General features: G+C 37.4%; 2 protein-coding genes and 1 long non-coding RNA gene across 7 annotated transcripts in view; 1 reads left to right on the top strand and 2 right to left on the bottom strand.

Annotated features, from left to right (window-relative positions):
- Window positions 1–27,857, top strand: part of LOC127864233 (uncharacterized) — a 258,553-nt gene that overhangs the window by 43,631 nt on the left and 187,065 nt on the right. The window lies entirely within an intron of this gene.
- The window catches only part of LOC127864225 (uncharacterized), a 94,574-nt gene that overhangs the window by 13,796 nt on the left and 52,921 nt on the right, over window positions 1–27,857 (bottom strand). For 3 of the 5 annotated variants that reach the window (XM_052403913.1, XM_052403912.1, XM_052403916.1), the window contains exons 2-8: window positions 18,678–19,669; window positions 17,479–17,840; window positions 16,808–16,873; window positions 11,709–12,598; window positions 10,956–11,104; window positions 7,834–8,049; window positions 5,206–7,425 (exon numbers count right to left, since the gene is read on the bottom strand). In XM_052403913.1, coding sequence (XP_052259873.1) covers window positions 17,488–17,840; window positions 18,678–19,669 — 1,345 coding nt within the window. In that variant the 3' untranslated portion in view covers window positions 5,206–7,425; window positions 7,834–8,049; window positions 10,956–11,104; ... (1 more) ...; window positions 16,808–16,873; window positions 17,479–17,487. The remainder of the gene's footprint in view (window positions 1–5,205; window positions 7,426–7,833; window positions 8,050–10,955; window positions 11,105–11,708; window positions 12,599–16,807; window positions 16,874–17,478; window positions 17,841–18,677; window positions 19,670–27,857) is intronic. The other 2 variants (XM_052403914.1, XM_052403915.1) reach the window with 2 other exon arrangements.
- On the bottom strand, window positions 20,194–21,132 carry LOC127864260 (uncharacterized). Its single transcript, XR_008041654.1, has 2 exons — window positions 20,431–21,132; window positions 20,194–20,285 (listed from the first exon to the last, which is right to left on the bottom strand). It is a non-coding gene; the product is annotated as an uncharacterized LOC127864260 (long non-coding RNA).

Genomic DNA, 27,857 nt, shown 5'->3' with positions numbered 1-27,857 from the left:
AGAACAACGAAATCCACGAAAATTCGTACCACACGAAATTTAATGGTTTTACAGTAATTTATTAGACGATCTTTCAAAAATCAAATAGGGAAAAAAATGGGGGGGGGGGGTGATTTAGGGGTGGGGTAGGGGGTTTGGGGTGAGAGGGGGGTATAATGTGGGGTGTAGTAATTTATTAGATGATGTTTTTAAAAAAAAAACTTTTTTTTGGGAGGGGGTGGGGGGTGGAGGTGAGAGGGGGGTATAATGTGGGGGGTGGTAATTTATAAGATGATGTTTAAAAAAAATGGGGGGGGGAGGTTGGGGGGAATCTGGGTAGGGGCATGGGGTATTGTTTGGGTGGAATCCATTGTGGTATTCAGGTAAGTGTTGTTTTGTCAAAGCAATAATAAAATGTGATCATAAATAAAGAAGTTATGGCAATTTAAGCAATTGTTCAATTATCTAAGTGTAAAAGGGGCCATAATTATGTCAAAATGCTTGATACAGTGGTCTGCTCTTGTTTATAGGTTGGGGTCAGGTTGTTAAACAAGTATGCAACATATAAAAGCAATATGTCAAAGGATATAGGAAATATTTGGGGTAGTAAGCAAACTTTAACATAGATTTATTAATAATATGCATATTGTAAGTATAAAAGGGGCAATAATTATGACAAAATGCCTGAGAGAGTTTTCTGCTTTTGTTTATAGATTGTTGGTAAACAAGTATGCAAAATATGAGAGCAATATGTCAAGGGACAATGAAAATAAATGGGGTAGTACGAAAACTTTAACATTTGCTGCATATTCTAAGTGGAAAAGGGGTCATAATTATGACAAAATGCTTGATAGATTTGTCTGCTCTTGTTTATAGGTTTGGATCATGTTGGTAAACAAGTATACAAAATATGAAAGCAATATGTCAAGGGACAAAAAAATATTTGGGGTAGAACGAAACTTTAACATTTGCACGCTAACGCAGACGCTAACGAAGACGCCGGGGTGAGTAGGATAGCTCCACTATATATATTTTATATAAAATAGTCGATCTAAAAACTACTTGTATTCACTCCCATTTGTTATTTGATGTAAAATGTAAAGATATCTCATTTCCTGCAAATGTAAAATACATGTAGGTGATACAGTTGAACAGTTCAAATGAATTTAACCAGACACATTTGCAAACTTGCCTCAGATAATTGAAAAAATGTTCCAAATATGTTTCATGAAGATTAAACTTAAAATATCACTTCTACAGTTTTAAATAACTTTGACTTAAGTTTGACCTATGTAAGTGACCAATTTTTTGCCTCACATGACCCTTTGTCAGACTTGGCAGCTTCATCGAATGGACAAATTTTATTACTCTGCCCAGGTTTCATAAAGTTAAACATGCGTTGTAAATGTGACATAGATCTAGAATTTTAAACCTTTTCAACTAAGAAGCAAAGTGAAATGGCTATGTGCAAACAGCCTTAAACCTAAACAGCCTGCGAGCAAAAAGGGCCCGGCCCTTTGCCCCAATTAATGAGAAATTATGACATAAATTAACATATTGTGCTTAATACCTTATTAACACTGCTTCTTTCTTGTTATTGGCGTCGCACTGAAGTGTGGCGACTAGTATGTAATACGTTTTTTTTTCGCTTATGTGAGGAGAAATTATTTTACAAATCAATGTATATATTTTTGTTTTAAGAATATCTTGCATAGTGGTGATTTTTTGTGTAAATTAGTGAAAATAAGTACTGCATTTGTGCCTATTACATTTACTACAACATTTATTGCCAATAATGCAAAGCTAATTCTTTTAATTATACTTTGTATCAAACACACTCTTTTACTCCATCATAAATAACTGTTCAGGATAATGTTCACCATGACACTATGTCCACCATGTTTGCCCTGCCTTAATAAATACATACATTCCAATACAAATCTGAACAAATGTGACACAGGATGTTATGAAAAGGTCAAATTCAATAGCCCAATAGCATTTCAGCTATTTAGTAATGTCCTTCCTCATTGCTTGTTTACAACATTTTAAACAAGATTGTTCAATGTATAAGTAATATGTGCTTCCATACGGCTCCAGGAAAACAAGTTTTTGTACATGACAAACAAAACAAATTTAACTGCGTACAACTGTTCCTTCTCACCCAAAATAAACAACAACCATACCTAAATGCTTTATCATGATTGTTTTCACTGAGTGTTGAAAATACATGTATATATGCATGTCCTGTTTTCATAAACATCAGAATTAAAGGACCGAGTTATCTGAGGGTCTGCCCAACAACACAAAGCGTTGGACATCCTTAACAAAGGCATAACATGTTGAACATAAATTTTACCAGGTCTTTAGGGCATTCTTATTGCATTTAGAGTAAGTTTTAAAACCTATATTGTGATAATAGTGCATTTTCATTTGGTCAGGTAGACAGTAGCAAACAAAGATAATTTTTATTATAATTGGCCTAAGCTTAGTCCGAATGAAGTTTGTTGCAAATAGTTTTTATTCATATAATCATTCTTGTTCAAGTATGGATATTTACAGCATGTTATCTCCACCAATAAACTTTATTTTAAATCAGAAAGTTTTTACCACTTAATTTCATAGCATATTAAATCAAACGCGTAATTTTAGACGTAATATGTCTGATGTATGCTAAACTATGCACATAATAAGAAGACATCAGTAAATTTAAGTAAAATATAAGTTTGATAATCAGTCATACATTTAGCTTGATATGATGTTCACATAAAATTACAAACAGCTTGTCTATTTAGATTTTTTTTTTTTTTAAAGTCCACACAATAGGTTTCTTAATTTAACATGATCATCATAATAGAGTTAAGGAGAATAATAAAAGTTATTTTCTATTTAAAGCTGTCAAAGATGTAAGTGAAAAGATTGCCACAACTGTCATCATGATCCCATTAGAAGTCATAGGATCTAATCTTATCAAAATAATTACTTCACTAAAAAAACGATACTAAATTGGGTTACAATCATTAATTACCGGCAGTGTTAATGATCCTATATGGCAAGCAGTTCGACGCATAATCCCAAGAAACTAGGTTTCTCAGAATGAGAACCTAGGTTCTCAGAATGAGAACCTAGGTTCTCATGAGAACCTAGGTTTTCAAATGAGAACCTAGGTTTTCATGAGAACCTAGGTTTTCATGAGAACCTAGGTTTTCAAATGAGAACCTAGGTTCTTGTGAAAATCTAGGATACCAAACGAGAACTTAAGTTCTCAGAATGAGAACCAAAGTTCTATGTGTCTATGAGAACCTAGGTTCTCATGAAAAACATAGTTTCTCATGAGAACCTAGGTTCTCCAGCATAAACCAAGGTTTTCAAATGAGAACCTAGGTTCTCATGAAAACCTAGGTTCTCATGAGAAACCTGGTTTCTTGGGATTTCATAAACCTTGGTTCTCAGTAGAACCTAGGTTCTCATGAGAACCTAGGGTCTCGTGAGAAACCTGGTTTCTTGGGATTTCATAAACCAAGGTTCTCATGAGAACCTAGGTTCTCATGAGAAACCTAGTTTCTTGGGATTATGCGTCGAACCGCTTGCCATAATTAACCTCCAGTTGTCTCCCATTGCTTGGTACACGCTAGCGGCATATGTGTAAAATGAATAGAAATAGGCGTGAAACCGTGAATGTTTCTCCCCAAGAGCATTTTCTGAACAATGTTCAGACAATGCTCAGTAATATTCTACGAAACGTGGATAGCGGAATGGGCCTCTTGTTCATGTTTCCGTGCATGGGTGTTCTTGAGGAATGAAATTAGTAAAGTAATCGGTCGACATTGGTCTGAACATGTTAATAAAAATTGAACTGTTTATGAAATACATCTTTAATTGTAACAAGGACTGTTTGTAAAACATGCATGCCCCCCATATGGGCCCTCCGTTGTAGTGACAGCCATTGTGTGAATATGTTTTTTGTTACTGTGACCTTGACCTTTGACCTAGTGACCTGAAAATCAATAGGGGTCATCTGCGGGTCACAATCAATGTACCTATGAAGTGTCATGATCCTAGGCAAAAGCGTTCTTGAGTTATTATCCGAAAATCATTTTACTATTTCGGGTCATCGTGACCTTGACCTTTGACCTGGTGACCTCAAAATATATAGGGGTCATCTGCAAGTCATGATCAATCTACCGATGAAGTTTCATGATCCTAGGCATATGCGTTCTTGAGATATCATCCGAAAACCATTTTACTATTTCGGGTCACCATGACCTTCACCTTTGACCTAGTGACCTCAAAATCAATAGGGGTCATCTGCGAGTCATGATCAATCTACCCATGAAGTTTCATGATCCTAGGCGTATGCGCTCTTGAGTTATCATCCGGAAACCATTTTACTATTTCGGGTCACCGTGACCTTGACCTTTGACCTAGTGACCTCAAAATCAATAGGGGTCATCTGCAGGTCATGATCAATCTACCCATGAAGTTTCATGATCCTAGGCGTATGTGTTCTTGAGTTATCATTCAAAAACCATTTTACTTTTTCGGGTCACCGTGACCTTGACCTTTGACCTAGTGACCACAAAATCAATAGGGGTCATCTGCGAGTCATGATCAATGTACCTATAAAGTTTCGTGATCCTAGGCCCAAGCGTTCTTGAGTTATCGTCTGACAACCACCTGGTGGACGGACCGACAGACAGACCGACAGACCGACGGACCGACAGACCGACATGAGCAAAGCAATATACCCCCTCTTCTTCGAAGGGGGGCATAAAAATTGAGAATAAGTGCTATCAAGATAAATTGCACTAAGGTTCATCTTATAGAGCTGCATAAGGAAACAAACTCAATTTGTAACCTATTAAAACATTGTTTCGGGTCAAACCTTGAATTGAGAACTTAAGCCAGTAATTATGGAAAAAATAAACTGTTTAAGATTAGGTATGGGAATCAATTTTGGCCCTAATTTCGACAAATGAATAACACTGTATGATCTCACCTGAAGCTCAAGAAGCTAAGCTGATATGCTGGCCTAGCTGATATTGCCAAAGGCTGAATTTGAGTTCTGATTAACTCAATGTTGCAACCTATCAAAACATTCTTTTTCTTCCGGGAAACCATGAATTGAGAACTTTAGCCAGTAATCATGGATATAGACTTTATGAGATAAGAATGGGGCTGAATTTCGGCCCCAATTTCAACAAAATAATTAACACTGTAAGGTCTCACCTGAAGTTCAAGAAGCTGAGATGACATGCTGGCCTTGCTGATATTGCTAAGAGACGAGTTTGAGTTTTGCTTTCTTCAGGTTGAGAGTCGAAGGGCGTATTGGACCACTCAACAAAACTGCTGTTATTTTTCAAAGCCTTCTCTTGCATCAATTCAATGCGAGGCCTTTTGGGCTTGGAGTGCTATGTGCTCATAACAAAACCAGACGTGTTCACTTTAAAAACCTTGTTCACAATAGTGGGCGTAATTTGCGGCTGTGGCACACCCCATGGATGTATGGATCTCTTAGTGTTTACAACAAAGTCTTTACTGCCTTTTTGTGTCAGCATGGATGTATTGTGCTCTGGGTGTTTACAACCAAGTTATTACCGCCTTTCTGTGTCAGCATGGATGTATTGTGCTCTGGGTGTTTACAACCAAGTCATTACTGCCTTTCTGTGTCAGCATGCATGTAGGGTACTCAGGGTGTTCACAACCAAGTCATACAAGGATGTATTGTGCTCTGTGTTTACAACCAAGTCATTACTGCCTTTCTGTGTCAGCATGGATGTATTGTGCTCTGTGTTTACAACCAAGTCATTACTGCCTTTCTGTGTCAGCATGGATGTATTGTGCTCTGGGTGTTTACATCCAAGTCTTTACTGCCTTTCTGTGTCAGCATGGATGTATTGTGCTCTGGGTGTTTACATCTAAGTCTTTACTGCCTTTCTGTGTCAGCATGGATGTATTGTGCTCTGTGTTTACAGCCAAGTCATTACTGCCTTTCTGTGTCAGCATGGATGTATTGTGCTCTGTGTTTACAGCCAAGTCATAACTGCCTTTCTGTGTCAGCATGGGTGTAATGTGTTCTGTGTTCACAGACAAGTCATTACTGCCTTTTTGTGTCAGCATGGGTGTATTGTGCTCTGTGTTTACAGCCAAGTCATTACTGCCGTTCTGTGTCAGCATGGATATATCTTGCTCCTGGTGTTCACAACCAAGTCATTACTGCCTTTCTGTGTCAGCATGGATGTATTGTGTTTTGGGTGTTCACAGCATAGTCATTATTGCCTTTCTGTGTCAGCATGGATATATCTTGCTCTGGGTGTTCACAGCATAGTCATTACTGCCTTTCTGTGTCAGCATGGATATATCGTGCTCTGGGTGTTCACAGCATAGTCATGACTGCCTTTCTGTTTCAGCATGGATGTATTGTACTCTTTGTTCACAGCCAACTCATTACTGCCTTTCTGTGTCAGCATGGGTGTATTGTGTTCTGTGTTCACAGCCAAGTCATTACTGCCTTTCTGTGTCAGCATGGATGTATTGTGCTCTGGGTGTTCCCAAGCAAGCCATTACTGCCTTTCTGTGTCAGCATGGATGTATTGTGCTCTGGGTTTTTCACAGCATAGTCATTACTGCCTTTCTGTGTCAGCATGGATATATCTTGCTCTGGGTGTTCACAACCAAGTCATTACTTATTTTCTGTGTCAGCATGGATGTATTGTGCTCTGGGTGTTCACAACCAAGTCATTACTTCCTTTCTGTGTCAGCATGGATGTATTGTGCTCTGGGTGTTCACAACTAAGTTATTACCGCCTTTCTGTGTCAGAATGGATGTATCGCGCTCTGGGTGTTCACAACCAAGTCATTTTTGCCTTTTTTTGTCAGTAACATTGCTAAAAGTCTGTTCTTTTATGATATTTTGGCCGCTGAGAGGACAATCTGGGGCAGTCCATAACCCTTCTGTTGTCCAAACTATCAACAGCAGATGTATACCACTAGGAAAGCTTACGCTTTTATTGTTCCTTGATTCTCTCCTGTTTAATTTCTGTTTGTCCCATAAAGATTGGAACAAGTGATTGAACTTTTTATTCTTCATGATATTTGTTGTGATGTCCAACAGCAACAACTGACTGTTAGCGTTACCATAACTACTGCTATAAATTTTCATGTCTGTAACACTCGTCCCTTTCAGGCCCACGCGGAACTCTAGTTTAACAAAACTACCCAGGCTTTTGTTTGGAAAACGTAAAGTGGGCATTGCGTTTTGTCAGAACAGAATCATGCTCAGAATTTCCTGCAGAACAGAGTTGTTCAACGATGCTGACTTTTTGAGGCAGGAGGTCAAGGGGGAGGAGTTAGAAGTCAATGGAGGGGGAGGGTCATTCTGGACTGGGGCTTCTGCAGGCGGGACTGGTGCGGTTGCTGGGCCAACTCGTTATCAATGCTGGTGCTCTGCTGAAAACAACAACAACACAGTGGGTGATAGGAACTTGTAACAAAGTATATTACAAGCTATAACAAACTATGCCTCTTGACTGGCTGTGAAGGTTTTCAAAAACATGAATTTCTATTCTGGCATTTTATTGGTTCCTTGTCCTTAATAGCATAAACATAAATACAATTAAGTCATTTTGTATTAAAACAAGAAAAGTGTTGGCTAATGCTATACTTATCTGTAAATTTATATCTATAATCTTTACTCCATTTCTAGAAATGTATTTTCATAAGCCAATATGCGGATCACTAATGTAAGAAAGTGTCGTCCCAGATTAGCATGTGAAATTCACATAAGCTAATAAGGGAAGGTACTTTCTGACTAGTCTGGATTTTCATAAAGAGGATTATTTGTTCAACAAAAAATACCTTTAAGAGGAAAATGTTGTCCATTATTAGCCTGTGCAAACTGCATAGGATTATCTGTGACAACAATTTAAGCACATGCATAAGGCCCCATTTTTCCGGATATCAAGTATGATGAGTTAAGGGTCAGGGGAGTGGATGGGTCGTCCTGGACTGGGGCTCCTGCAGGCTGGACTGGTGCTGTTGCTGGGCCAACTCGATATCAATGGTGGTGCTGTCCTGAAAACAACAGCACAGTGGGTGATGTGAACTTGTAAAAAATGTTTATATTACAATCTATACGAAACTATGCCTCTTGATTGGTTATGAAGGTGTTTAATAGGCAACATTTCCTTCTAATGAATTTCTAATCTGGCATTTCATTGGTTTATTGTCCTCAATAGCACGAAAATTAATATAAACAAACCATTTCGTATTAAAACATTGTTGGCTAATAAAACACTGTATACCAACCTGTATATTCATAATGATGTAATTTCATTAGCCAATATGCGGCTCCTAAATATTACAAATAGTTGTCACAGATTAACATGTGAAGTCCACACAAGCTACCGGTAATCAGGATGGACACTTTTTGACTAGACTGGATTTTCATAAAGAGGATATTTCTTTTCAACAAAAATACTTCACATATGAAATTGTTGTCCCAAATATGCCTGTGTGGATTGCACAAGCTAATCTTGGACAACGACAACAATTTAAGCACATGCATTATGCCCCATTTTCAAGAAGTTTTTTTCCTGTATAAAAACAAAAAATAATAGAAAATCATCTTCTTAACATTGTTTCTAAATTGTACTCATTATATGTATCACTTTACTTTTCCATATATTTTACTGCTCATATACATTGGATTTTAATTATGTTATAGGCCACTTGCCCTTAAAGACTTCACGCTGACAACACTAGTTTGCCCGTTCTTTGGTGACGCCTAAACATCTACATTTTAGCAGTAACCAATACCAAGAAATTATTTTATTCCAAGTAAATTGCTATCATAAACTTTGTTTGATATGTTGAGGGAAAACACAAGTTTCTGTAAGCATATTACCCAATTGCCCACAAACACAAATCTGATCACAGGACGTGTTTTGTGTCATGTTTTGTATCATCCTTTGACCCATTCATTTTGTGAAAGAAAAATGATTCTCGAATTTAAATTATAGTGAAGAAATTAGTAGCAAACTTCTTAAACTTGCGAAAATTCTAGTCACAAACTTCTTTAAATTGTGACCCAAAAAACTCTCAAATTTGAAAAAAAACCTGTGATTCCATAAAAAGGAAAAATAGCCCAGAATCATGCCCCTTCCAGAAAACTTACAACTTTAAAAAAGGCACTGACTGATGCCATACTATAATCATTAATAACAATTATTTCATGACCATTCAATTCACAAGTTATGTGGCTGACCATATCGCAAAGCAAAAAATATGTTGTTTTTTTAATTGTTAGAAGAAACTACATCTTCTAATCTGTATACAAATACTATAAGCTAAAAAGGTATCATTGCTTTCTAGTCAAACAAAAAGTTGTAACCATTGTAACGTAAACTATCATCCAATTCTGCAAGTCATAATATGTCGCATGATGTTATAGATTGTCTAAGTGTTGTAATTTTCAGTAAAATATGATACAAAATGTAGATGCACAACCTCATATGAGAATGAAAATACCTGAAAGTTTGAATGCTGAACGTTAAATTTGTAAGTGAACACCCACAGGCCACAGACATTTACAAAGACCGACAGACATCCATCCAAGGTGATTCCTATATACCCTATATACCCCAATCATCACGGGGGTATAATGAATAAATATCTTCAGGGCATACAGAGTTTTTTTTACCTTATATAACAGACGCCGAATATCGGCGTCTTCCCCCACCAAACTAGGCTGGTTTTTTCCCCTTTCAGGACCAAAAATTCCCCCCCCCCCCCAAATTTTTTTAATAGAAAGATGTGTCTCATGATTATATTATCTCAATTCTATTTTAATTTAATCTTGCCAAACGTAATAAATTATGAAAAAAACAATGAATATAGTTCAAACATGTACACATGTATTGTAATAATGAGAAAGTAAGTAAACAAATCCCCCAAAAAGGGAAATGCCGCGAAAATTCCCATGCGCACATTTTTTCCCCAAAGTGGAAAATCCCGCGTAGAATTTCCCCTACATAAGGGCTAAAGGCCCCTTCCCCCACAACCCAAAAAAAACCCTGGCATATTCTTACTCCAGCGCGTATTTGTATACTTAAAACATGGACAGGTGGTTAATTTTAATTTATAGATATCCTTATTTAAAAATAAATGCAGATAATTATTTCATAGAATGTTGACTGCATTTCAATAATTGTTTAATTTAAAATAACCAGCATTTTCTTTAATTTATGCAAGGGGAATTTTGTAAATATACATGTGGAAAACAAAACAAAAACCTTTTGGTTTAGAGGCTTAATTTTTGCACAAAAATGTATGAAAATATGCCCTGACCCTTTATGATTAAAACTGATGTCAAATCAACTCTTATATGTATTTATTTAGTCAGTTTGACCAATTTAAAAACACAAAATTTCTGATCAGTAATAGGAACTTTTCTACAGAAAGGTCAGAAAAAAGCTGATGTAACGTGAACTAAATGTGCAACTCTAAACTCTTTAAAAACTGGGCTAAATGCATAAGCGTAAAAAGTTGTTCCAGATTTGCCTGTACAGTCTGCACAAAATTATCAGCCACGACACTTTAAGCTTTTATGGAATTCTTTGTTTTAAGGTATATTCGGAAAGTGTGGTCACAAATAAGCTTGGGCAGACTTTACACACTTTTGTGGGTAAAACACTTGAGGTACATGCTTTAAGCCCTGTTTTCCCAGAGCGCAGCTGAAATACTTCCTGTTTTTGTTGCTGCTGCGACAGGGCCAGAGATTGTGTGAGTCTTGACGCCAAAGTCACCACCCAGAACTGGGAATGTAGGACTATACTGCTCCTCAGGCGCCAGGTTCACATTATTAGAGAGCAACATATGGAGGTCAGTCACGTTAACAGACGAGTCACTCAGCGTCTGCTCTATCTGTGGAACTGATTGTTTCATCTTTAGTGACTCGTCATGATGAAAGTTTTACTCACCAAGGCTCAGCTGTTGGAAGTGTTGATTTAGCGCCTTGTGAGAAGATGTTAAAAGGTGGCGTGCTGAATTTCCTGAGCGAGTTGTAGTATAAGTGGATTGGGATTGCCTAAACATTCATGATGTTTGTCTTGTTTGCTTTTAATGTTTTCTGCAAAGGAAATGGAAAGTAAACTAAAAATAGTGTCTTTAGTGACAAATGAATATGCCTTGACAATGTATGTTGAAACACCTTACTTAACACACCTGCTTTTTAATGCAACACATTGAGTCTATATTTTATATTTAGGATTGCATAATGATTTATATTTCGCCAGTTAGCACTCACAATAGCATTGTAATATTGAATAACGCGCAGCAAAATGTTAAATCAAAATATTGGGGTTTTAAACAGCGAGGAAAACATGGTAAAGTACATTATGTAGCAAGTTGCCATATTTATCTCTACATTAAAAAAACAGGAATAACTTCAGCACTTTTAGACGATACACTATACCACTTTAAATATGACGCAATACAACATTTTGCTAACGAATACTTAAAAATTTAGAATCAGTGCTATAAATATAAATGTTCAACTTATAGAGCTGAATAAGGAAATGAACTCAATGTCACAACCCATTCAAAACAGTATTTGTTTTGGCAATCATTTAATTGGGAATTAAGCCAGTAATTATAAAAAAATATGGAATAGACTTTTTGAGATTAGATTCCTCAATTTATTTGACCAAATAAATAACACTGTAAGGTCTCACCTGAAGCTCAAGATGCAGAGATGACATTCTAGCCTCGCTGATATTGCTAAGGGCCCAGTTTGAGTTCTACCTAACATCAGGTTGAGAGCCAAAGGGCATACTGGACCACAAAACAAAACTGCTGTCATTTTTCAACGCCTTCTCAAGCGCCGACTCAATGCCAGGCTGTTAAGGATTGGAGTGGGAAGTTACAAACCCTGATGGGTTCACCTTTAGCATCTTGTTTCAGCTGTTGGTCGAACTTCCCGCCTGAGGCATGGCCATGGATGCTCTGAGTGTTCACAACAAAGTAGGCGCTGCCTTTCTAAGTTAGCAACTGCGTCAAAAGTGCGTTCTCTTTGGACAGTTTGGACACCTGTGAGGACAAACCGGGACTGTCCGTAAAGTTACGACTGTCCAGGAGTATGCCAGTGGTAAGCATACGCTTCCGACAAAAACTCTACAAATATTCCTTGATTTTCTCTTGTTACTTTCCGTTGTATTGTTTGTCCCAAAAAGAATGGAACGAGTTATCCAACTTTGTATTTATCGTGATATTAGTTGTGAAGTCCAACATTGAGAACTGACTGTACATGTTGCCATAACTGCTGCAATAAGTCCTTGTGTCTGTAACGGTTTTCCCATCTCTGGCACTCGGGTCTAACAAACCAAACAGACTCAAGTGCGGATCACTCGACACGAAAATTGTGGTTGATGAGAACCATGTGTGAAAACTCTTTGTGCTCAAAATTTTTTATAGGAGAAATTTGTTCAACGATGCTGACCCTTTGAAGCTGGAAGTCAAATGGGAGAAGCTAGGGGTCAGGGGAGGGGTCGTGCTTGACTTGAGGCTTGTGCGGGCCCGACTGGTGCTGTTGCCGTACCAACTCAATATCAAAACCGGGGCTCTCCTGAAATCATGGCAAATATGAACTAATAAAAAAGGTTTATATTACAATCTATAACAAACTATGTCTCTTTATAAGAGTTGAAGTTTTTCAAAGGCAAAACTTCATTCTCATGAATTTTGAACTTGGCATTTCACTGGTTCCTTATCCAAAATAACATGACAATTGATTCAATCAAACCATATCGTACTCAAACATCATTTAAAGTGTTTGTCAATACTTTATTAATCTGTCAATTCATAATTAATATTTTTAACTTTAATGCAATCCCCAGACATGGAAAGGCCGCGTTCCCCCCCCCACATCACTGGACTGTAAATGGCCAGCCTTTCACCAGACAGTTGTCTTCTTTGCTGAGCGAGTAGCTGTAACGTTGAGCGAACCAATATGGAATGTGCATACTGCACAGGCTAATCTGGGACAACACTTTACACACATGCATTAAGTCCTGTTTTCCCATGCAACCTTACATTGTTGCCATTGCATGCATGAAAACTAACTCTAAAGCTTTTATTACACTGTGCTGGGAATGAGGCCGGGGGTCCTTCTTATTGAGAACAAATGTATTCCAATGTAATCATATTTATAAGCTTTATTATCTCACAACTTTATAAAACCTCAAGGCCTTATGAGGATGACAGAAATTCTCAGGGTGTTGTGTAACTGAGGTTCCTGTTTGATAAGTTGGAAAGCATCGAGCTGAAGAAGAGTTTGAGTTATTGATCCTTAAGTAAAACAAGTCCTGCTGTAAACATGATATACACACTAAAAGACGCCATTTTATGTTTTGTTAAATCATATCATTCTTGTCAATTTCATCTTTAACATTCTTTGTACACAGGTTACACTGTAAACCATTATTATTTGAGGGACATTATTTTTGTTGATTTTAAGGGTTCACTGATCCACAAATTTATCACACACAGAAAAGTAACTGACACAAATTCATCATTTATGTTTCTGCACTGAGAAATCCACAAAGTTAACTTATATGTCCGTAAAAGTCTTTTTGACCACGAAATTTCGGATGAATATATTATATGAGTTTACACTATACAAACAAGTAAAGAGGATATTTTATCTTAAGTTAATTCATGCTTTTCTTTCCCACCTCATCTTTTTTGCAGTCTGAATACATAGGGAATACATAAGCAGGTCTTTTTCTGGCGTATTTATGGGTATCTGAAACGGACCCATAGGCAAAGCGTTTTTTCTTTCTTTAACAAGGGCTGTTTGTAAAACATGCATGCCCCAAATATGGGCTGTCAGTTGTAGTGGCAGCCATGGTGTTAATACGTTTTTTGTCACTGTGACCTTGACCTTTGACCTAGTGACCTGAAAATCAATAGGGATCATCTGCCAGTCATGATCAAGGTATCTATGAAGTTTGATGATCCTAGGCCTAGGAGTATTCTTGAGACATCATTCGGAAACAATTTTACTGTGTTGAGTCACGTGACCTTGACCTTTGACCTAGTGACCTGAAAATCAGAAGGGGTCATCTGCGAGTCATGATCAATGTACCTATGAAGTTTCATGATCCTAGGAGTAAGCAGTCTTGAGTTATCATCCGGAAACCATTTTACTGTGTCCAAGTCACCGTGACCTTGACCTTTAACCTAGTGACCTGAAAGTCAATAGATGTCATCTGTGAGTCATGATCAATGTACCTATGAAGTTTCATGATCCTAGGCATAAGCGTTCTTGAGTTATCATCCGGAAACCATTTTACTGTTTCCGGTCACCGTGACCTTGACCTTTGACCTTGTGACCTAAAAATAAGTAGGGGTCATCTGCAAGTCACGATCTATGTACCTATGAAGTTTCCTGATCCTATGCGTAAGTGATCTTGAGTTATCATCCAGAAACCATTTTACTGTTTAGGGTCACTGTGACCTTGACCTTTGACCTAGTGACCTGAAAATCAATAGGTGTCATCTGCTAGTCATGAACAATGTACCTATACAGTTTCATGATCCTAGGTCTTAGCGTTCTTGAGTAATCATCCGGAAACCATTTTACTATTTCGGGTCACTGTGACCTTGACCTTTGACCTAGTGAACTCAAAATCAATAGGGGTCATCTATGAGTCATGATCAATGTACCTATGATGTTTCATGATCCTAGGCCTAAGCGTTCTTGAGTTATCGTCTGACAACCACCTGGTGGACGGACCGACCGACCGACCGACATGAGCAAAGCAATATACCCCCTCTTCTTTGAAGGGGGGCATAACTATTTAACAACATAAATTGTTTGTTGTAATTTCACTGTTTATCACCAGTTAAACAAATGATGTCCGTACAGCAGGTGACATTTATTTAACGTTATCAAATTCTGGCCTCCTTGACCGCTGTGCTCCATGCTACCACAGCTCCAAGGCCCTTTTCCATCATAATCTGTGTCAGTTTTACTGTAGGATTCTTCTTTATTAACTTATTTGTCAGACGAAAATCCAATCTTGAACAAAGCCATTCTTTAAAAACATTTTCTCGTCTGCTACGCCAAAATGTTTACATTGACGATACCGATTTTCGATAGAAGTCGTAAAAACATGATGTAAAGTTCTACGACACTGCAGAAAATCATTAACTCTTTCAATGCTGGAACCGAATTTTGAAGATCTTTGCAAACAGTTTGGATCCAGATGAGACGCCACAAAACGTGGCGTCTCATCTGGATCCAAACTGTTTGCTATTCTGATAGTATTCTTTGAAAAAAATTGAAGAAAATGCTAATTTTAGAAATTCAGCACACAACATTTTAGCAGACTACATATTTCCCAGCATGCAAAAGGTTAATATTCATGACAACTTTACCAATGGAAACAAGCTATTTCTGTGGGAAGCTCTCCTTCGCGTCTAAAAATAGCGATGAATCATGTGACTGCTCCGCGTTTATTTATATATGCTAGTTTTGTTCTGATGTAAATAATGGATACAATAGTTATTTTACACATTAAGAGAAAAAGGTTTTCGGTTAGTTATAGTTATATGAATCAGTATAGATTTTGTATGTACGACCAGTCGGACAAGCTAGCCCACAGTTTTACTAGCCCGACCACCGATCTTACTAGACAATGTCTGTCGGACATGCCTTAGTGTCGAACCCTGTAAAGTTTCATGATCCTAGGCCTAATTATTCTTGAGATAACATCAGGAAACCATTTTACTGTTTCAAGTCACCGTGACCTTGACCTTTGACCTAGTGACCTGAAAATTTAAAGGAGTCATCTGCCAGTCATGATCAATGTACCTATGAAGTTTCATAATCTTATGCTTAAGCATGCTTGAGTGATCATCCGGAAATCATTTGACTATTTCGAGTCACTGTGACCTTGACCTTTGACCTAGTGACCTGAAAATCTATAGGGGTCATCTGCCAGTCATGATCAATATACCTATGAAGTTTCATGATCCTAGGCCTAATTATTCTTAAGCTAACATCAGGAAACAATTTTACTGTTTTCGAGTCACTGTGACCTTGACCTTTCACCTAGTGACCTGAAAATTTAAAGGAGTCATCTGCCAGTCATGATCAAAGTACCTATGAAGTTTCATAATCTTTTGCGTAAGCATGCTTGAGTGATCATCCGGAAACCATTTTACTATTTCGAGTCACTGTGACCTTGACCTTTGACCTAGTGACCTGAAAATCAATAGGTGTCATCTGCCAGTCATGTTCATTGTTCCTATGAAGTTTCATGATCTTAGGCGTAAGCATTCTTGAGTTATCATCCGGAAATCATTTTACCATTTTGAGTCACTGTGACCTTGACCTTTGACCTAGTGACCTGAAAATCAATAGGGGGTCATCTGCCAGTCATGATCAATATACCTATGAAGTTTCATGATCCTAGACCTTACCGTTCTTTAGTTATCATCAGGACACTATCTGGTGGACGGACAGAAGGACCGACAGACTGACAGGCCGACATGTGCAAAACAATATACCCCCTCTTCTTCAAAAGGGGGGCATAATAAGTGCCTTATGATTAAAATGTCTCAATTATATTTCAATAAGATCTAAAAAAAAGTATATTACTAGCATAATATGATTTTATTCTTTTAATTTTAAGTATTAGAAATAGTTATATTAAATTAGTTTTTCTGAAATCAATGGACTTTTCGCACGAAAAAATAAGAATCCCAAAATTGCATTTTTTCCCAAATTGGCCATGAAAAGGCCTGATAATTAAAACGTCTTTGTTACCTTCTGTGTATTCAGGTCATCCTTGTCCACCACATCCTCAGCATCCTTGTCCTGACTCAGCAGCGACTGTAGCAGCAAAATAGCTTGATGTTTTTCTTGTATGTATATTTAGGACTCACACAAATTTATATAAATGTAATGAAAATCAATAACAAATGTTCAACAGAATATGGCAAATCAATAAATCTCACATCAAGTGTTACCTTTCTGTAAACATTGCGTAAAATTCCAATATATGCGCCTCCAAAGATTACTTAAACAATATTTTATATAAAAAATATTCATCCATATACATTTCTTACATGGCATGGTGTTTATAGAAATGAAAGTCTAAAAATAGCCTCAGTTGCTATGTACATGTGCATTTATGTACAAATATGAAATTTTCAGTTGAAATGCTTTGTTTTTTCATGCACAGTTTACAAGAACTAAATGTTAGGACCATAATGACACAAATGTTATGACAACATAACATAATATGCATTACATCTTATGTTCCAACAAAAACCCTCACATTGTGTAATCAGATAACAATATGTTTACATAAATTATTTGTATCTTTAACTACACACTTAATGTTGTATTGTAACATCACACACTACTATGTTCGTATGCTAAACAACACATTGTCATTGAAATACTAATCACTAATTACAACAACTAATACATACATGTACACACTATTCCACTCTGAACACCAGGATGTTGTCGTCGCTCAACAGTCCCACCATGATGCAGGATGTGGTGCTGCTGTAGCAGACTGACGCTGGGTACCACACTCCATCCTCCCGAGTAGCCAGCTTAGCCAGCTTACTCTGCCCCTCCCTGCCCACCTGTAGTACAGTGTGGAACCAGCATCCACAGACCAGCACCTGGCCTGCAGGGGTCACATGTAGACCACATAGGCTCTCTAGTGCTGGGTCTGTGTATGTAGCCAGGAGTGTGCCATCCCTGGCCAGGGTGAGAAGCTTGTTGTTCCAGTAGCTGGTGATGTACAGCCTGTCTCCTGTGGGACTCACAGCACACTTGTATACTGCAAAACAGAGTAACATCAAGATATTGAATTACTGTCAATATTAAATAATCTTATTAAACATACTGCAGTGATATTGTATTACGCATATGTTGCTATAAAGAGGCCTTTACACATCTAAAATATATGCATACATTTCAATAATTCAATAGTTAAGCGTGACAATAAACTTCAGTAGCAGAGCTATTTAGTTAACATTTGACATGTTGAAATGCGACTGTTGAGTAAGATATGAATTGAAGCAAAACAAGTACACAGATGGAAACAATTACACATACTGAAACAATTGAACAGTTCTATCAACAGGTAAACATATTGTACATGTACAATCATTTAACAAACACAAAATTAAGACTAGGTCAGAAAGTGTCTCTTTTCCAGGAACTCAGTTTCTATTTATAGACATGTCATGAAGTGACAGTCAAAGTACTTCATTACTCATGTTTATAAATCAATAATAGTGAATCTTGTTTTGGCTACAATGTACTGTAGCATTCAAAGGGCACATATGAATTATAGAACAATTTTTTTATAATACATCAGCAGGTTTTCTGCTATTACATCTGAATTTTATTTTATTATCATCTCACAAAGTATGTAACTATAATTAATATTATTATTTTTTCAAAATAACAAGATAAAGGCCTAATGGGTCAATATTTGTTGATTAAAAAAATAAATCCCAACTCGGTTCATTTAGTCAATAAAAATTCCCAAATTTGTCATTGTATGAATTTAAAATAACACAATTTGACTAGACTCCTTTGTCCACAATGGCTAGACAAATCCCTGTACATAATACACATGTTATCAGGATGGATTCACCATGATTCTTACCTGTCCTATCAGCTGATTTATCTTGGTAGAGTCTGCAGATCAGTTTGCCATTCAGTGAGTATTTGTACAGTTCTTGATCAGAGGTGACAAAAAGGTCTCCTTGGTGATGGGTAATAAATGTACATTCATGTTGTAACTGAAACTTCCTGCCAGAAACAAGCTTTCCCTGGTTGACAGTGATAAACTGGACCTCATGTATGTTACTAGTATTCACAGCCACTGCAACCTCACTGGGTGTGATCAAACAAATGTCCAATGGCCGAGCATTCACATCCCAGTGACTCACCACCTGGTATTGCTGGTTCAGCAGCTTGACATTCTGATTATTCCAGTCTACAACCAGTACCTGCCCATCGAGAAGAACACATATGCCTCTGATATAACATACACCTTTATCACTTGGTATTCTCACATTATGCTTAGTAATACTCTGGACATTAAACACCTCGCCTGACTTTCCTAGCAGAGTTAATGCCTGCTGTATTATATGCTTACATTTTATGCTGGCTATAAGGCAGAGCTCCTTATTATCTCCAATTTTCTGAACAAATTCATGGAAATTTGACAAGTCATTGTGAAGACTGGTGCATTTAATAATAGAACTTGTAATTGACCCTTTTATGCTTATAACTTCATCTCTCATCTCGTTTAGTTCCTTCACAGTAATATTATCAAATTCATTCAAGATAAAAAGAACACTCCTACACATCTCTTCTTTTAAATATTGCTCATGTCCGCCCGATGTACTCACATAACTATTACCACACTCATCTATATCATCTATATCAAAATTTAAATTGCCACGCATTTGTTCTATCATGACTGCCCCATGTTCCTTATATGTTCTTAGCAATGCCTGAACACTGAGCTCCTGACTGATCTGAAGGCTTTTGATTTCTCCCAGAACAGTTTCCAGCTCCACTGACAGTCCCTGTAGGTCTGTGGGCTGCATGTCAGTCAGCTCATTAATTGGAGTCACTTTACTGCACTGGCTGAAATAAACAATCAATACATGTACATACCAAGGAATAGTCAGTGATATTATGTAATGCTTTAAACAAATCTACACATTTAAACAAGGGCTGTTTGTAAAACATGCATGCCCCCCATATGGGCTGTCCATTGTAGTGGCAGCCATTGTGTGAGCACGATTTTTGTCACTGTGACCTTAACCTTTGACCAAGTGACCTGAAAATCAATAGGGGTAATCTGCGAGTCACGATCAATGTACCTATGAAGTGTCATGATCCTAGGCAAAAGCGTTCATGAGTTATCATCCGAAAATCATTTTACTATTTCGGGTCACCGTGACCTTGACCTTTGACCTTGTGACCTCAAAATCAATAGGGGTCATCTGCGAGTCATGATCAATCTACCTATGAAGTTTCATGATACTAGGCAAAAGCGTTCTTGAGTTATCATCCGAAAACCATTTTACTATTTCAGGTCACCGTGACCTTGACCTTTGACCTAGTGACTTCAAAAACAATAGGGGTCATCTGCAAGTCATGATCAATCTACCTATGAAGTTTCATGATCCTAGGCGTATGCGTTCTTGAGTTATCATCCGGAAACCATTTTACTATTTCGGGTCACCGTGACCTTGACCTTTGTCCTAGTGACCTCAAAATTGATAGGGGTCATCTGCGAGTCATGATCAATCTACCAATGAAGTTTCATGATCCTAGGCGTATGCGTTCTTGAGTTATCATCCGGAAACCATTTTACTATTTCGGGTTACCGTGACCTTGACCTTTGACCTAGTGACCTCAAAATTGATAGGGGTCATCTGCGAGTCATGATCAATCTACCCATGAAGTTTCATGATCCTAGGCGTATGCATTCTTGAGTTATCATCCGGAAACCATTTTACTATTTCGGGTCACCGTGACCTTGACCTTTGACCTAGTGACCTCAAAATCAATAGGGGTCATCTGCGAGTCATGATCAATCTACCCACGAAGTTTCATGATCCTAAGCGTATGCGTTTTTGAGTTATCATCCGAAAACCATTTTACTATTACGGGTCACCGTGACGTTGACCTTTGACCTAGTGACCTCAAAATCAATAGGGGTCATCTGCGAGTCATGATCAATCTACCAATGAAGTTTCATGATCCTAGGCGTATGCGTTCTTGAGTTATCATCCGGAAACCATTTTACTATTTCGGGTCACCGTGACCTTGACCTTTGACCTAGTGACCTCAAAATTGATAGGGGTCATCTGCGAGTCATGATCAATCTACCCATGAAGTTTCATGATCCTAGGCGTATGCATTCTTGAGTTATCATCCGGAAACCATTTTACTATTTCGGGTCACCGTGACCTTGACCTTTGACCTAGTGACCTCAAAATCAATAGGGGTCATCTGCAAGTCATGATCAATCTACCCATGAAGTTTCATGATCCTAAGCGTATGCGTTTTTGAGTTATCATCCGAAAACCATTTTACTATTACGGGTCACCGTGATGTTGACCTTTGACCTAGTGACCTCAAAATCAATAGGGGTCATCTGCGAGTCATGATCAATCTACCTATGAAGTTTCATGATCCTAGGCGTATGCGTTCTTGAGTTATCATACGACAACCACCTGGTGGACGGACCGACCGACCTACCGACCGACCGACCGACATGAGCAAAGCAATATACCCCCTCTTCTTCGAAGGGGGGCATAATAACAAGAACTATGGAAATAGAAACTAAATGAAAGCATGATATTTTGAGGCTTAATATGGAGGGAGAGCTTATACTTGCACATGCCTGTCTGTCCTTCCAACAGTGCAACTTTTATGTCACACGTTACTCAACAAGTATTCCAGACACTTTACAAATACAACTAAAAATGGCACGGCAGAGGCCGTCGGGTATCCCAACGCGGCACGTATTGCCATAAAAGAAGTTCAGTATCAATTAGAAGTGAATTGGTGTAGAAATGAAAAAGTTAATGTAAAATAACCTAAACAAGTGCTGTCAGAGGACAGCGCGCTCGACTATTCGAGTGCTTGACAGTATAACGTAAGCCATCATGGGGTAATTGTTCAAATAATTCAATAAGATCAAAGTAATATATTCCGCAATGAATTGAACATTTGTAAAGACATAAAACAAAGTAATAAGATTTTATTTCAAATTTGATAGTAATAGCTTGGGTGGAAAGTTTGGACGGTCCTTCAAAAATAAAGTAAACAAGGCAATTGTCAAGCAATCTAGTCCCCTACTGGCTCCACCATTGTCAGGAATTCCACCATTTTCAGAATGTTATTTCATTTGGTTGCCATAGCAACCACAATTTTTGACTTAGGAACAAAATGAAATGACGTGCATAATGTCCATATTTCCATCTATCCATGTTGCAAGTTTCATCAAAAAATATTAAGAACTTTTAAAGTTTTTGCAGGATTCAGAAAAGCGTGACAGACTCACAGACAGACGCACAGACAGATTCACAGCCAGACACACAGAGCGCAAACCATAAGTCCCCTCCGGTGAAACCAGTAGGGGACAATAAATATTTGTATTTTAGAGGGTGTATAATGTGGGGTGTGGTAATTTATTAGATGATCTTTGGAAAATAAAGAATTTTTTTTTGGGGGGGGGGGGGTTGGGGGTGGGGGGCAGGGATTCTGGGTTGGGGCGTGGGGTATTATTTGGGTGGAATTCATTGTGGTATTCAGGTAAGTGTTGTTTTGTCAAAGTATTAATACAAGTTTATCATAAATAAAGAAGTTATGGCAATTAAACTAAAATTTACTCTTGATCTTGAGAGTCATGGTCATTCAAAGGTCAAGGTCAAATTGAACTTGGCAGGTACAGTACCCTCATGATAGTAAGAAAATATTTGAAGTTTGAAAGCAATAGCTTTGATACTTTATAAGTCAAGTGGATCTAAACACAAAATTTAATAAAATATTCAGTTACTTAGACAAAAAAGGGCCATAATTCTTACAAATGCTTGATACAGTTGTCTGCTTTTGTTTATAGGTTGGGGTCATGTTGGTAAAGAAGTTTACAAAATATAAAAGCAATATGTCAAGGGACAATGAGAATATTTGAGGTGGTAAGCAAACTTTAACATTTGCACGCTTACGCTAACCGGAACGGAAACGACGATGCCGGGGTGAGTAGGAAAGCTCCAATATATATATTTTATATATAATAGTCGAGCTAAAATTAGTGAAAATCTCTGACTCGGCCCCACCCCAACCCCCATTGGCCACTATCTCCTCCTACACTATTAGCACTAGAAGCTTGAAACTTAAACACATGGTAGGTATGAGTACATGTATGATAGTGCACTATTTGAAATTTTCATCTGGCCCCTGGGTCAAAAGTTATGCCGCATGTTGTTAGTAAAATGAATGAAAATCTCTGACCCAGCCCCACCTCAACCCCCATAACTTTTGACCCAGGGATCAAATACAAATTCCAAATAGTGCACTGTCATATGCTCGTAGCTACCATATGTTTCAGTTTCAAAGTTCTAGTGCATATTGTGTAGGAGGAGATAGTGGCCAGGACAGACAGACGGGGGAAATAAACACATAATCCCCATGCTTCTAATGCGTGGGGATAATAACCAGCATTAGTGGACTTGTGCACCTCTTTATTTAAGTTATGATTTTGTTTACATTTTCTTCCTTATGTCTTTTTTAAATACAAAAATGATATTTTAAAATATGTGTCATTTGTAACTATAACAGTATTTGTGAAAGAGGGCTAAACTTTTACATATATTTGTACTGTCGTGTTAAGCTGCTCCATATTTTGGTTCATTTCCGTACGACAAAAAAAGAGTTATCGCCCCTTTTTTATTAAACACATGACATGTTTAAATTGTGTCGTGCGTAACTCAAACAATATAGCTAATTTAAAAGGGATGAATCATATGAACATATTGCCAAGAATGTCAACTTAAGCATCTCAATATTTTGGTTAAGAGTTTTTCTTCATAACCAGATCAATGGCCATTTTAGCGAAGAATATTTTTGTTTAATTGTGATAAGCGTAAATACCAAAATTATTGTATAAATAGGGTTCAATCTTAAGGAACATATTAAGCCTTACTTGCACATCTTCATATTTGTTTATCATAATTGTTTAACATTTGTACAGTTTTAAGACAAATTATATTACATGGGTATACATGTACATGTACTTAAAGCATAATTCTATGGGTTTGTATTATTTTCTACTTTAAGTATTTGCAATCTTGACCACACTATCCATAATCTCATATGCAATAAGATATAATCAATGCTTCTCCACCTCACAAAAAGATTTTAAAGGCCCTTAGTATAATTCCACTCACCAAAGACATATAGAAACCTGTTATGTGTAGATTTTGTAATGTCTGTGTAGTAACTTTAATAGTTTTTATCTATGTATTTTACTCTGCATGACAAACACTTTATGTGGTCAGAAACAGCATTGGAGCAAATACATGTTTTTACTATAAACATTAAACTCAACAAGACTACTGCCAAGCAATATGTGTCCCCTACTGGCCCCAACATTGTCAGAATTTTTCCACCATTGTCAGATTTTTTTATATATTTGTTGCCATAGCAACCAGAATTTTTGACTTAGGAAGAAAATGAAATGATGTGCATTATTTCCATATTGCCATCTATCAATGTTTCAATTTTCATGAAAAAATATGAAGAACTTTTAAAGTTATCGCAGGATCCACCATTTTCAGCAATATTTCTATTTACAGCAATATTTCTAGTCTATTTGTTGCAATAGCAACCAGAATTCTTGATATAGGAACAAAATGAAATGACATGCATAATCTCCATATTGCCCTTTGTCCATGTGAACTCTTTCATGAAACAAGAAATGTGTTTTTCAGAAACACAATGCCCCCTATTGCGTCGCGTTGAAGCCATAAATTTGACATTTGACCTTCAAGGATGACCTTGACCTTTCACCACTCAAAATGTGTAGCTCCATGAGATACACATGCATGCCAAATATCAACTTGCTATCTTCAATATTAAAAAAGTAATGACCAAACTTTAACGAAGGTTAAAGTTTAAGGTAAGAAAAATAAATGATATTTGACCTTTGACCTTGAAGGATGACCTTGACCTTGACTTTTCACCACTCAAAATGTGCAGCTTTGTGAGATACACATGCATGCCAAATATGAAGTTGCTATCTTCAATAATGCGCAAGAAATCAAACTTTAACCAAGATTAAAGTTTTGAGACACACACATACAATGAATGAATGAATGAATAAATGATGAATGAATGAATGAATGAATAAATGAAGACAGACAGACAGACAGACAGACAAACAGGCAGGCAGGCAGGCAGGCAGGCAGGCAGGCAGGCAGGCAGGCAGGCAGGCAGGCAGGCAGGCAGGCAGGCAGGCAGGCAGGCAGGCAGGCAGGCAGGCAGGCAGGCAGGCAGACAGACAGACAGACAGACAGACAGACAGACAGACAGACAGACAGACAGACAGACAGACAGACAGACAGACAGACAGACAGACAGACAGACAGACAGACAGAAAAGTGTGACAGACAGACAGACAGACAGAAAAGTGTGACAGACTGACGGACTCTCAGACTCACGGACACACAGAGCGCAAACCACAAGTCCCCACCGGTGATACCGGTAGGGGACAAAAACAAATAACACCTAGAGTAGGGGGAATATTGACCCCAGAGTCAGTCTTCACGCTAATTTTTTTGGCAAAATAGCCCGTCGGGCTAATCAGATGGAATTTTGAGTAGCCCGAAGACATGTTTGATAGCCCAAAGAGGTCAATATAAATTTTATGACTTTTTTGGCCAGGAACACCAAAATAGTTATTAACAATCAGAAAATATACTTCCATTAGTAAAAACAGATGCATGTGATTACAGTAATAAAGGATATTCTGTTTCCTGTTGAAATGCATTTTATACAAAATGCACCAGATGATTATGCTATTTATTGTAACTTTATTATTACACATGTTCTCATTCAATGATTCCATTAATCAGTTTGACCGGTGTTTGGTTTTATTTAAAAGCAAATTGATTATTATTGTATTATTACTAGGACAATCGCCGGTGAATTTCCGAATCGTCGGCATGTGGCTTCAGAACAAAAAGGCCACTGGGTGTGTTAATTGCCCAATCTACCAAATGACAATGTCTGCTTCTTCAATTTACTCCTGATGTTTTGATAAGCATGTGTCAACCGTGCAAAGTATTGTATATTTGTAAACAGATTATAAGTAGCAAAGAAGGTCACGTAGCAGAAAGAGATTACAGAATAAACAAAAGTACGTTAATTATTAAAAGTTGAAAAAAACGTCTTCTAATACGCAAGAATAATTGAGTAAAACACATGGAAATCTAACTGTAATAAGGATCAATTTGTTTGTATCCCTTACAGACTCTTTTATTTTTATTGAAAAATTACTTCGTCCATTTTTCATGAATTATAAATACATTTTCGAAAAACGCTTCTAAAATTAAATACGCTTCTAGATTGATCATTATTTTAAAACATTACGAAGTAACCGATGCGCTAACATCCCGGAACGTGATCTACGCATGGTCAGTTTGAATAATCTCCTCTCGATTGGGCATCATCATTACTTTAAATAGCAACATACCCGCATGTTTACACAACAGTTTAAAAAAATGGCGGCCGCATGTGTTCATGCAATTCTTTAAAAGTATAACGTCATTTTAGGCATTTAAATAGCGAATTTAATCGTGCCTCTTAAAAACGGGTATAAATCAGGTTATTGAAATAACGCTCAAATATTTAATCGACCGGTCAGGCTATTTTATAAGCATTTAGGATCGACCAACCGGCCCAAGAATCGACTTGGGCTTGTAGGCTAATACAAAGACTGCCCCAGCATCATAATTTGATCAAACTATGTAGAGGACCACATATGATGTTAAACACCAAACATTAAACCCCAGACCCTTGTGGTTTCTTAGAATACAATTTTTAAGGTTATTTACTACATCAGTCTAAATAAATCATTTCACCTATAGACTTGGTTAGTTTTGACCCCAGACACATGATTTTAGCAAACTTTGAAGAGGACTACCATACTTTGTTATAGAGAAGTTTTTTTGTTGAGATAAACAATAAAAGTGTTTATACATCTGATCACTTGGGGTGGCAAGTTTTGACCCCATCAACATGATTTGAAACAAACTGAGCAGAGAACCACTTTAAGTATTACATGCAAAATAATTAACAATCTAGGACCCTGTGGTTTCTTAGACGATTTGGTCAACATGTATATACTCACTGACAGATCAACTGATCAGAACAACCTCACAAAATGCTCACAACTCTTGCATACCTGACTTAAAAAGTACATGATATTGGCTTACATGTTTCAGATATCTACTTTTCACAAAGTATTAATAACGTCCAGAAGAATCATAAGACCATTTAATTAACATAGGTTCAGTTGTTCATGAAATTGTGTGCAAACACGAACAATTTCATATAATATTGTCTCACTTATTGTTAACCAAATGGCAAAAAGCTCAATGAAATTTAATCAAAGCAGATTTATTTTTTTTATCTGTGTGCATGTCCCTTTATGGTATATTGTAACTGTTTGATAATAGGTTAACATGTCAACCCTTAAAAAGGGTTTCAACTGTTTTGTCAATTCTGATTATTATTTTCTGAGGTCTAACCTAGAAACTAGTTACTAGTCAAACAGACAAAAGGATGGGCAGACGAGCATGGAGTATGACAGATATAATTAGCAGAGAATCTTGATTTACACACAAGTTAAATCAATTCCATCGAAACACGAAATCAAACTTTATATTGATTATCAATAAAGTGATACATTAAGCTCCCACCCGGTTGGAGAACATAAAATATATACATTGATAAAAAGGTTGCCGTGGTGTAATGGATATGGTGTCCGCCTAGCGACTGGGAGGTCACGGGTTCGATCCCCACCGTGGGAGCGTTCTTTAGATCTCCCCCAAAGACACCAAGTACTGGTTCTAGGCCCAGGAAACGGACTCGAGAGCGTTTATATAAGCCTTAGGCTTTCGATGCAATCGAGCTAAAATAAATAGGTTTAAACTAAAAAGGTTTATTGTTTAATATAAGAAGTGGCCTGAAAGCCAAGTCTGCGGACTGGTCATTAAGTAACTGTATGTAAATATGTTCTATCTGCAAAAATGTC

Source organism: Dreissena polymorpha, chromosome 1, assembly GCF_020536995.1.
Source record: "Dreissena polymorpha isolate Duluth1 chromosome 1, UMN_Dpol_1.0, whole genome shotgun sequence".
In the NCBI taxonomy this organism is placed as follows: Eukaryota; Metazoa; Mollusca; class Bivalvia; order Myida; family Dreissenidae; genus Dreissena; species Dreissena polymorpha.
This window is presented reverse-complemented; position numbering and strand designations above follow the sequence as displayed.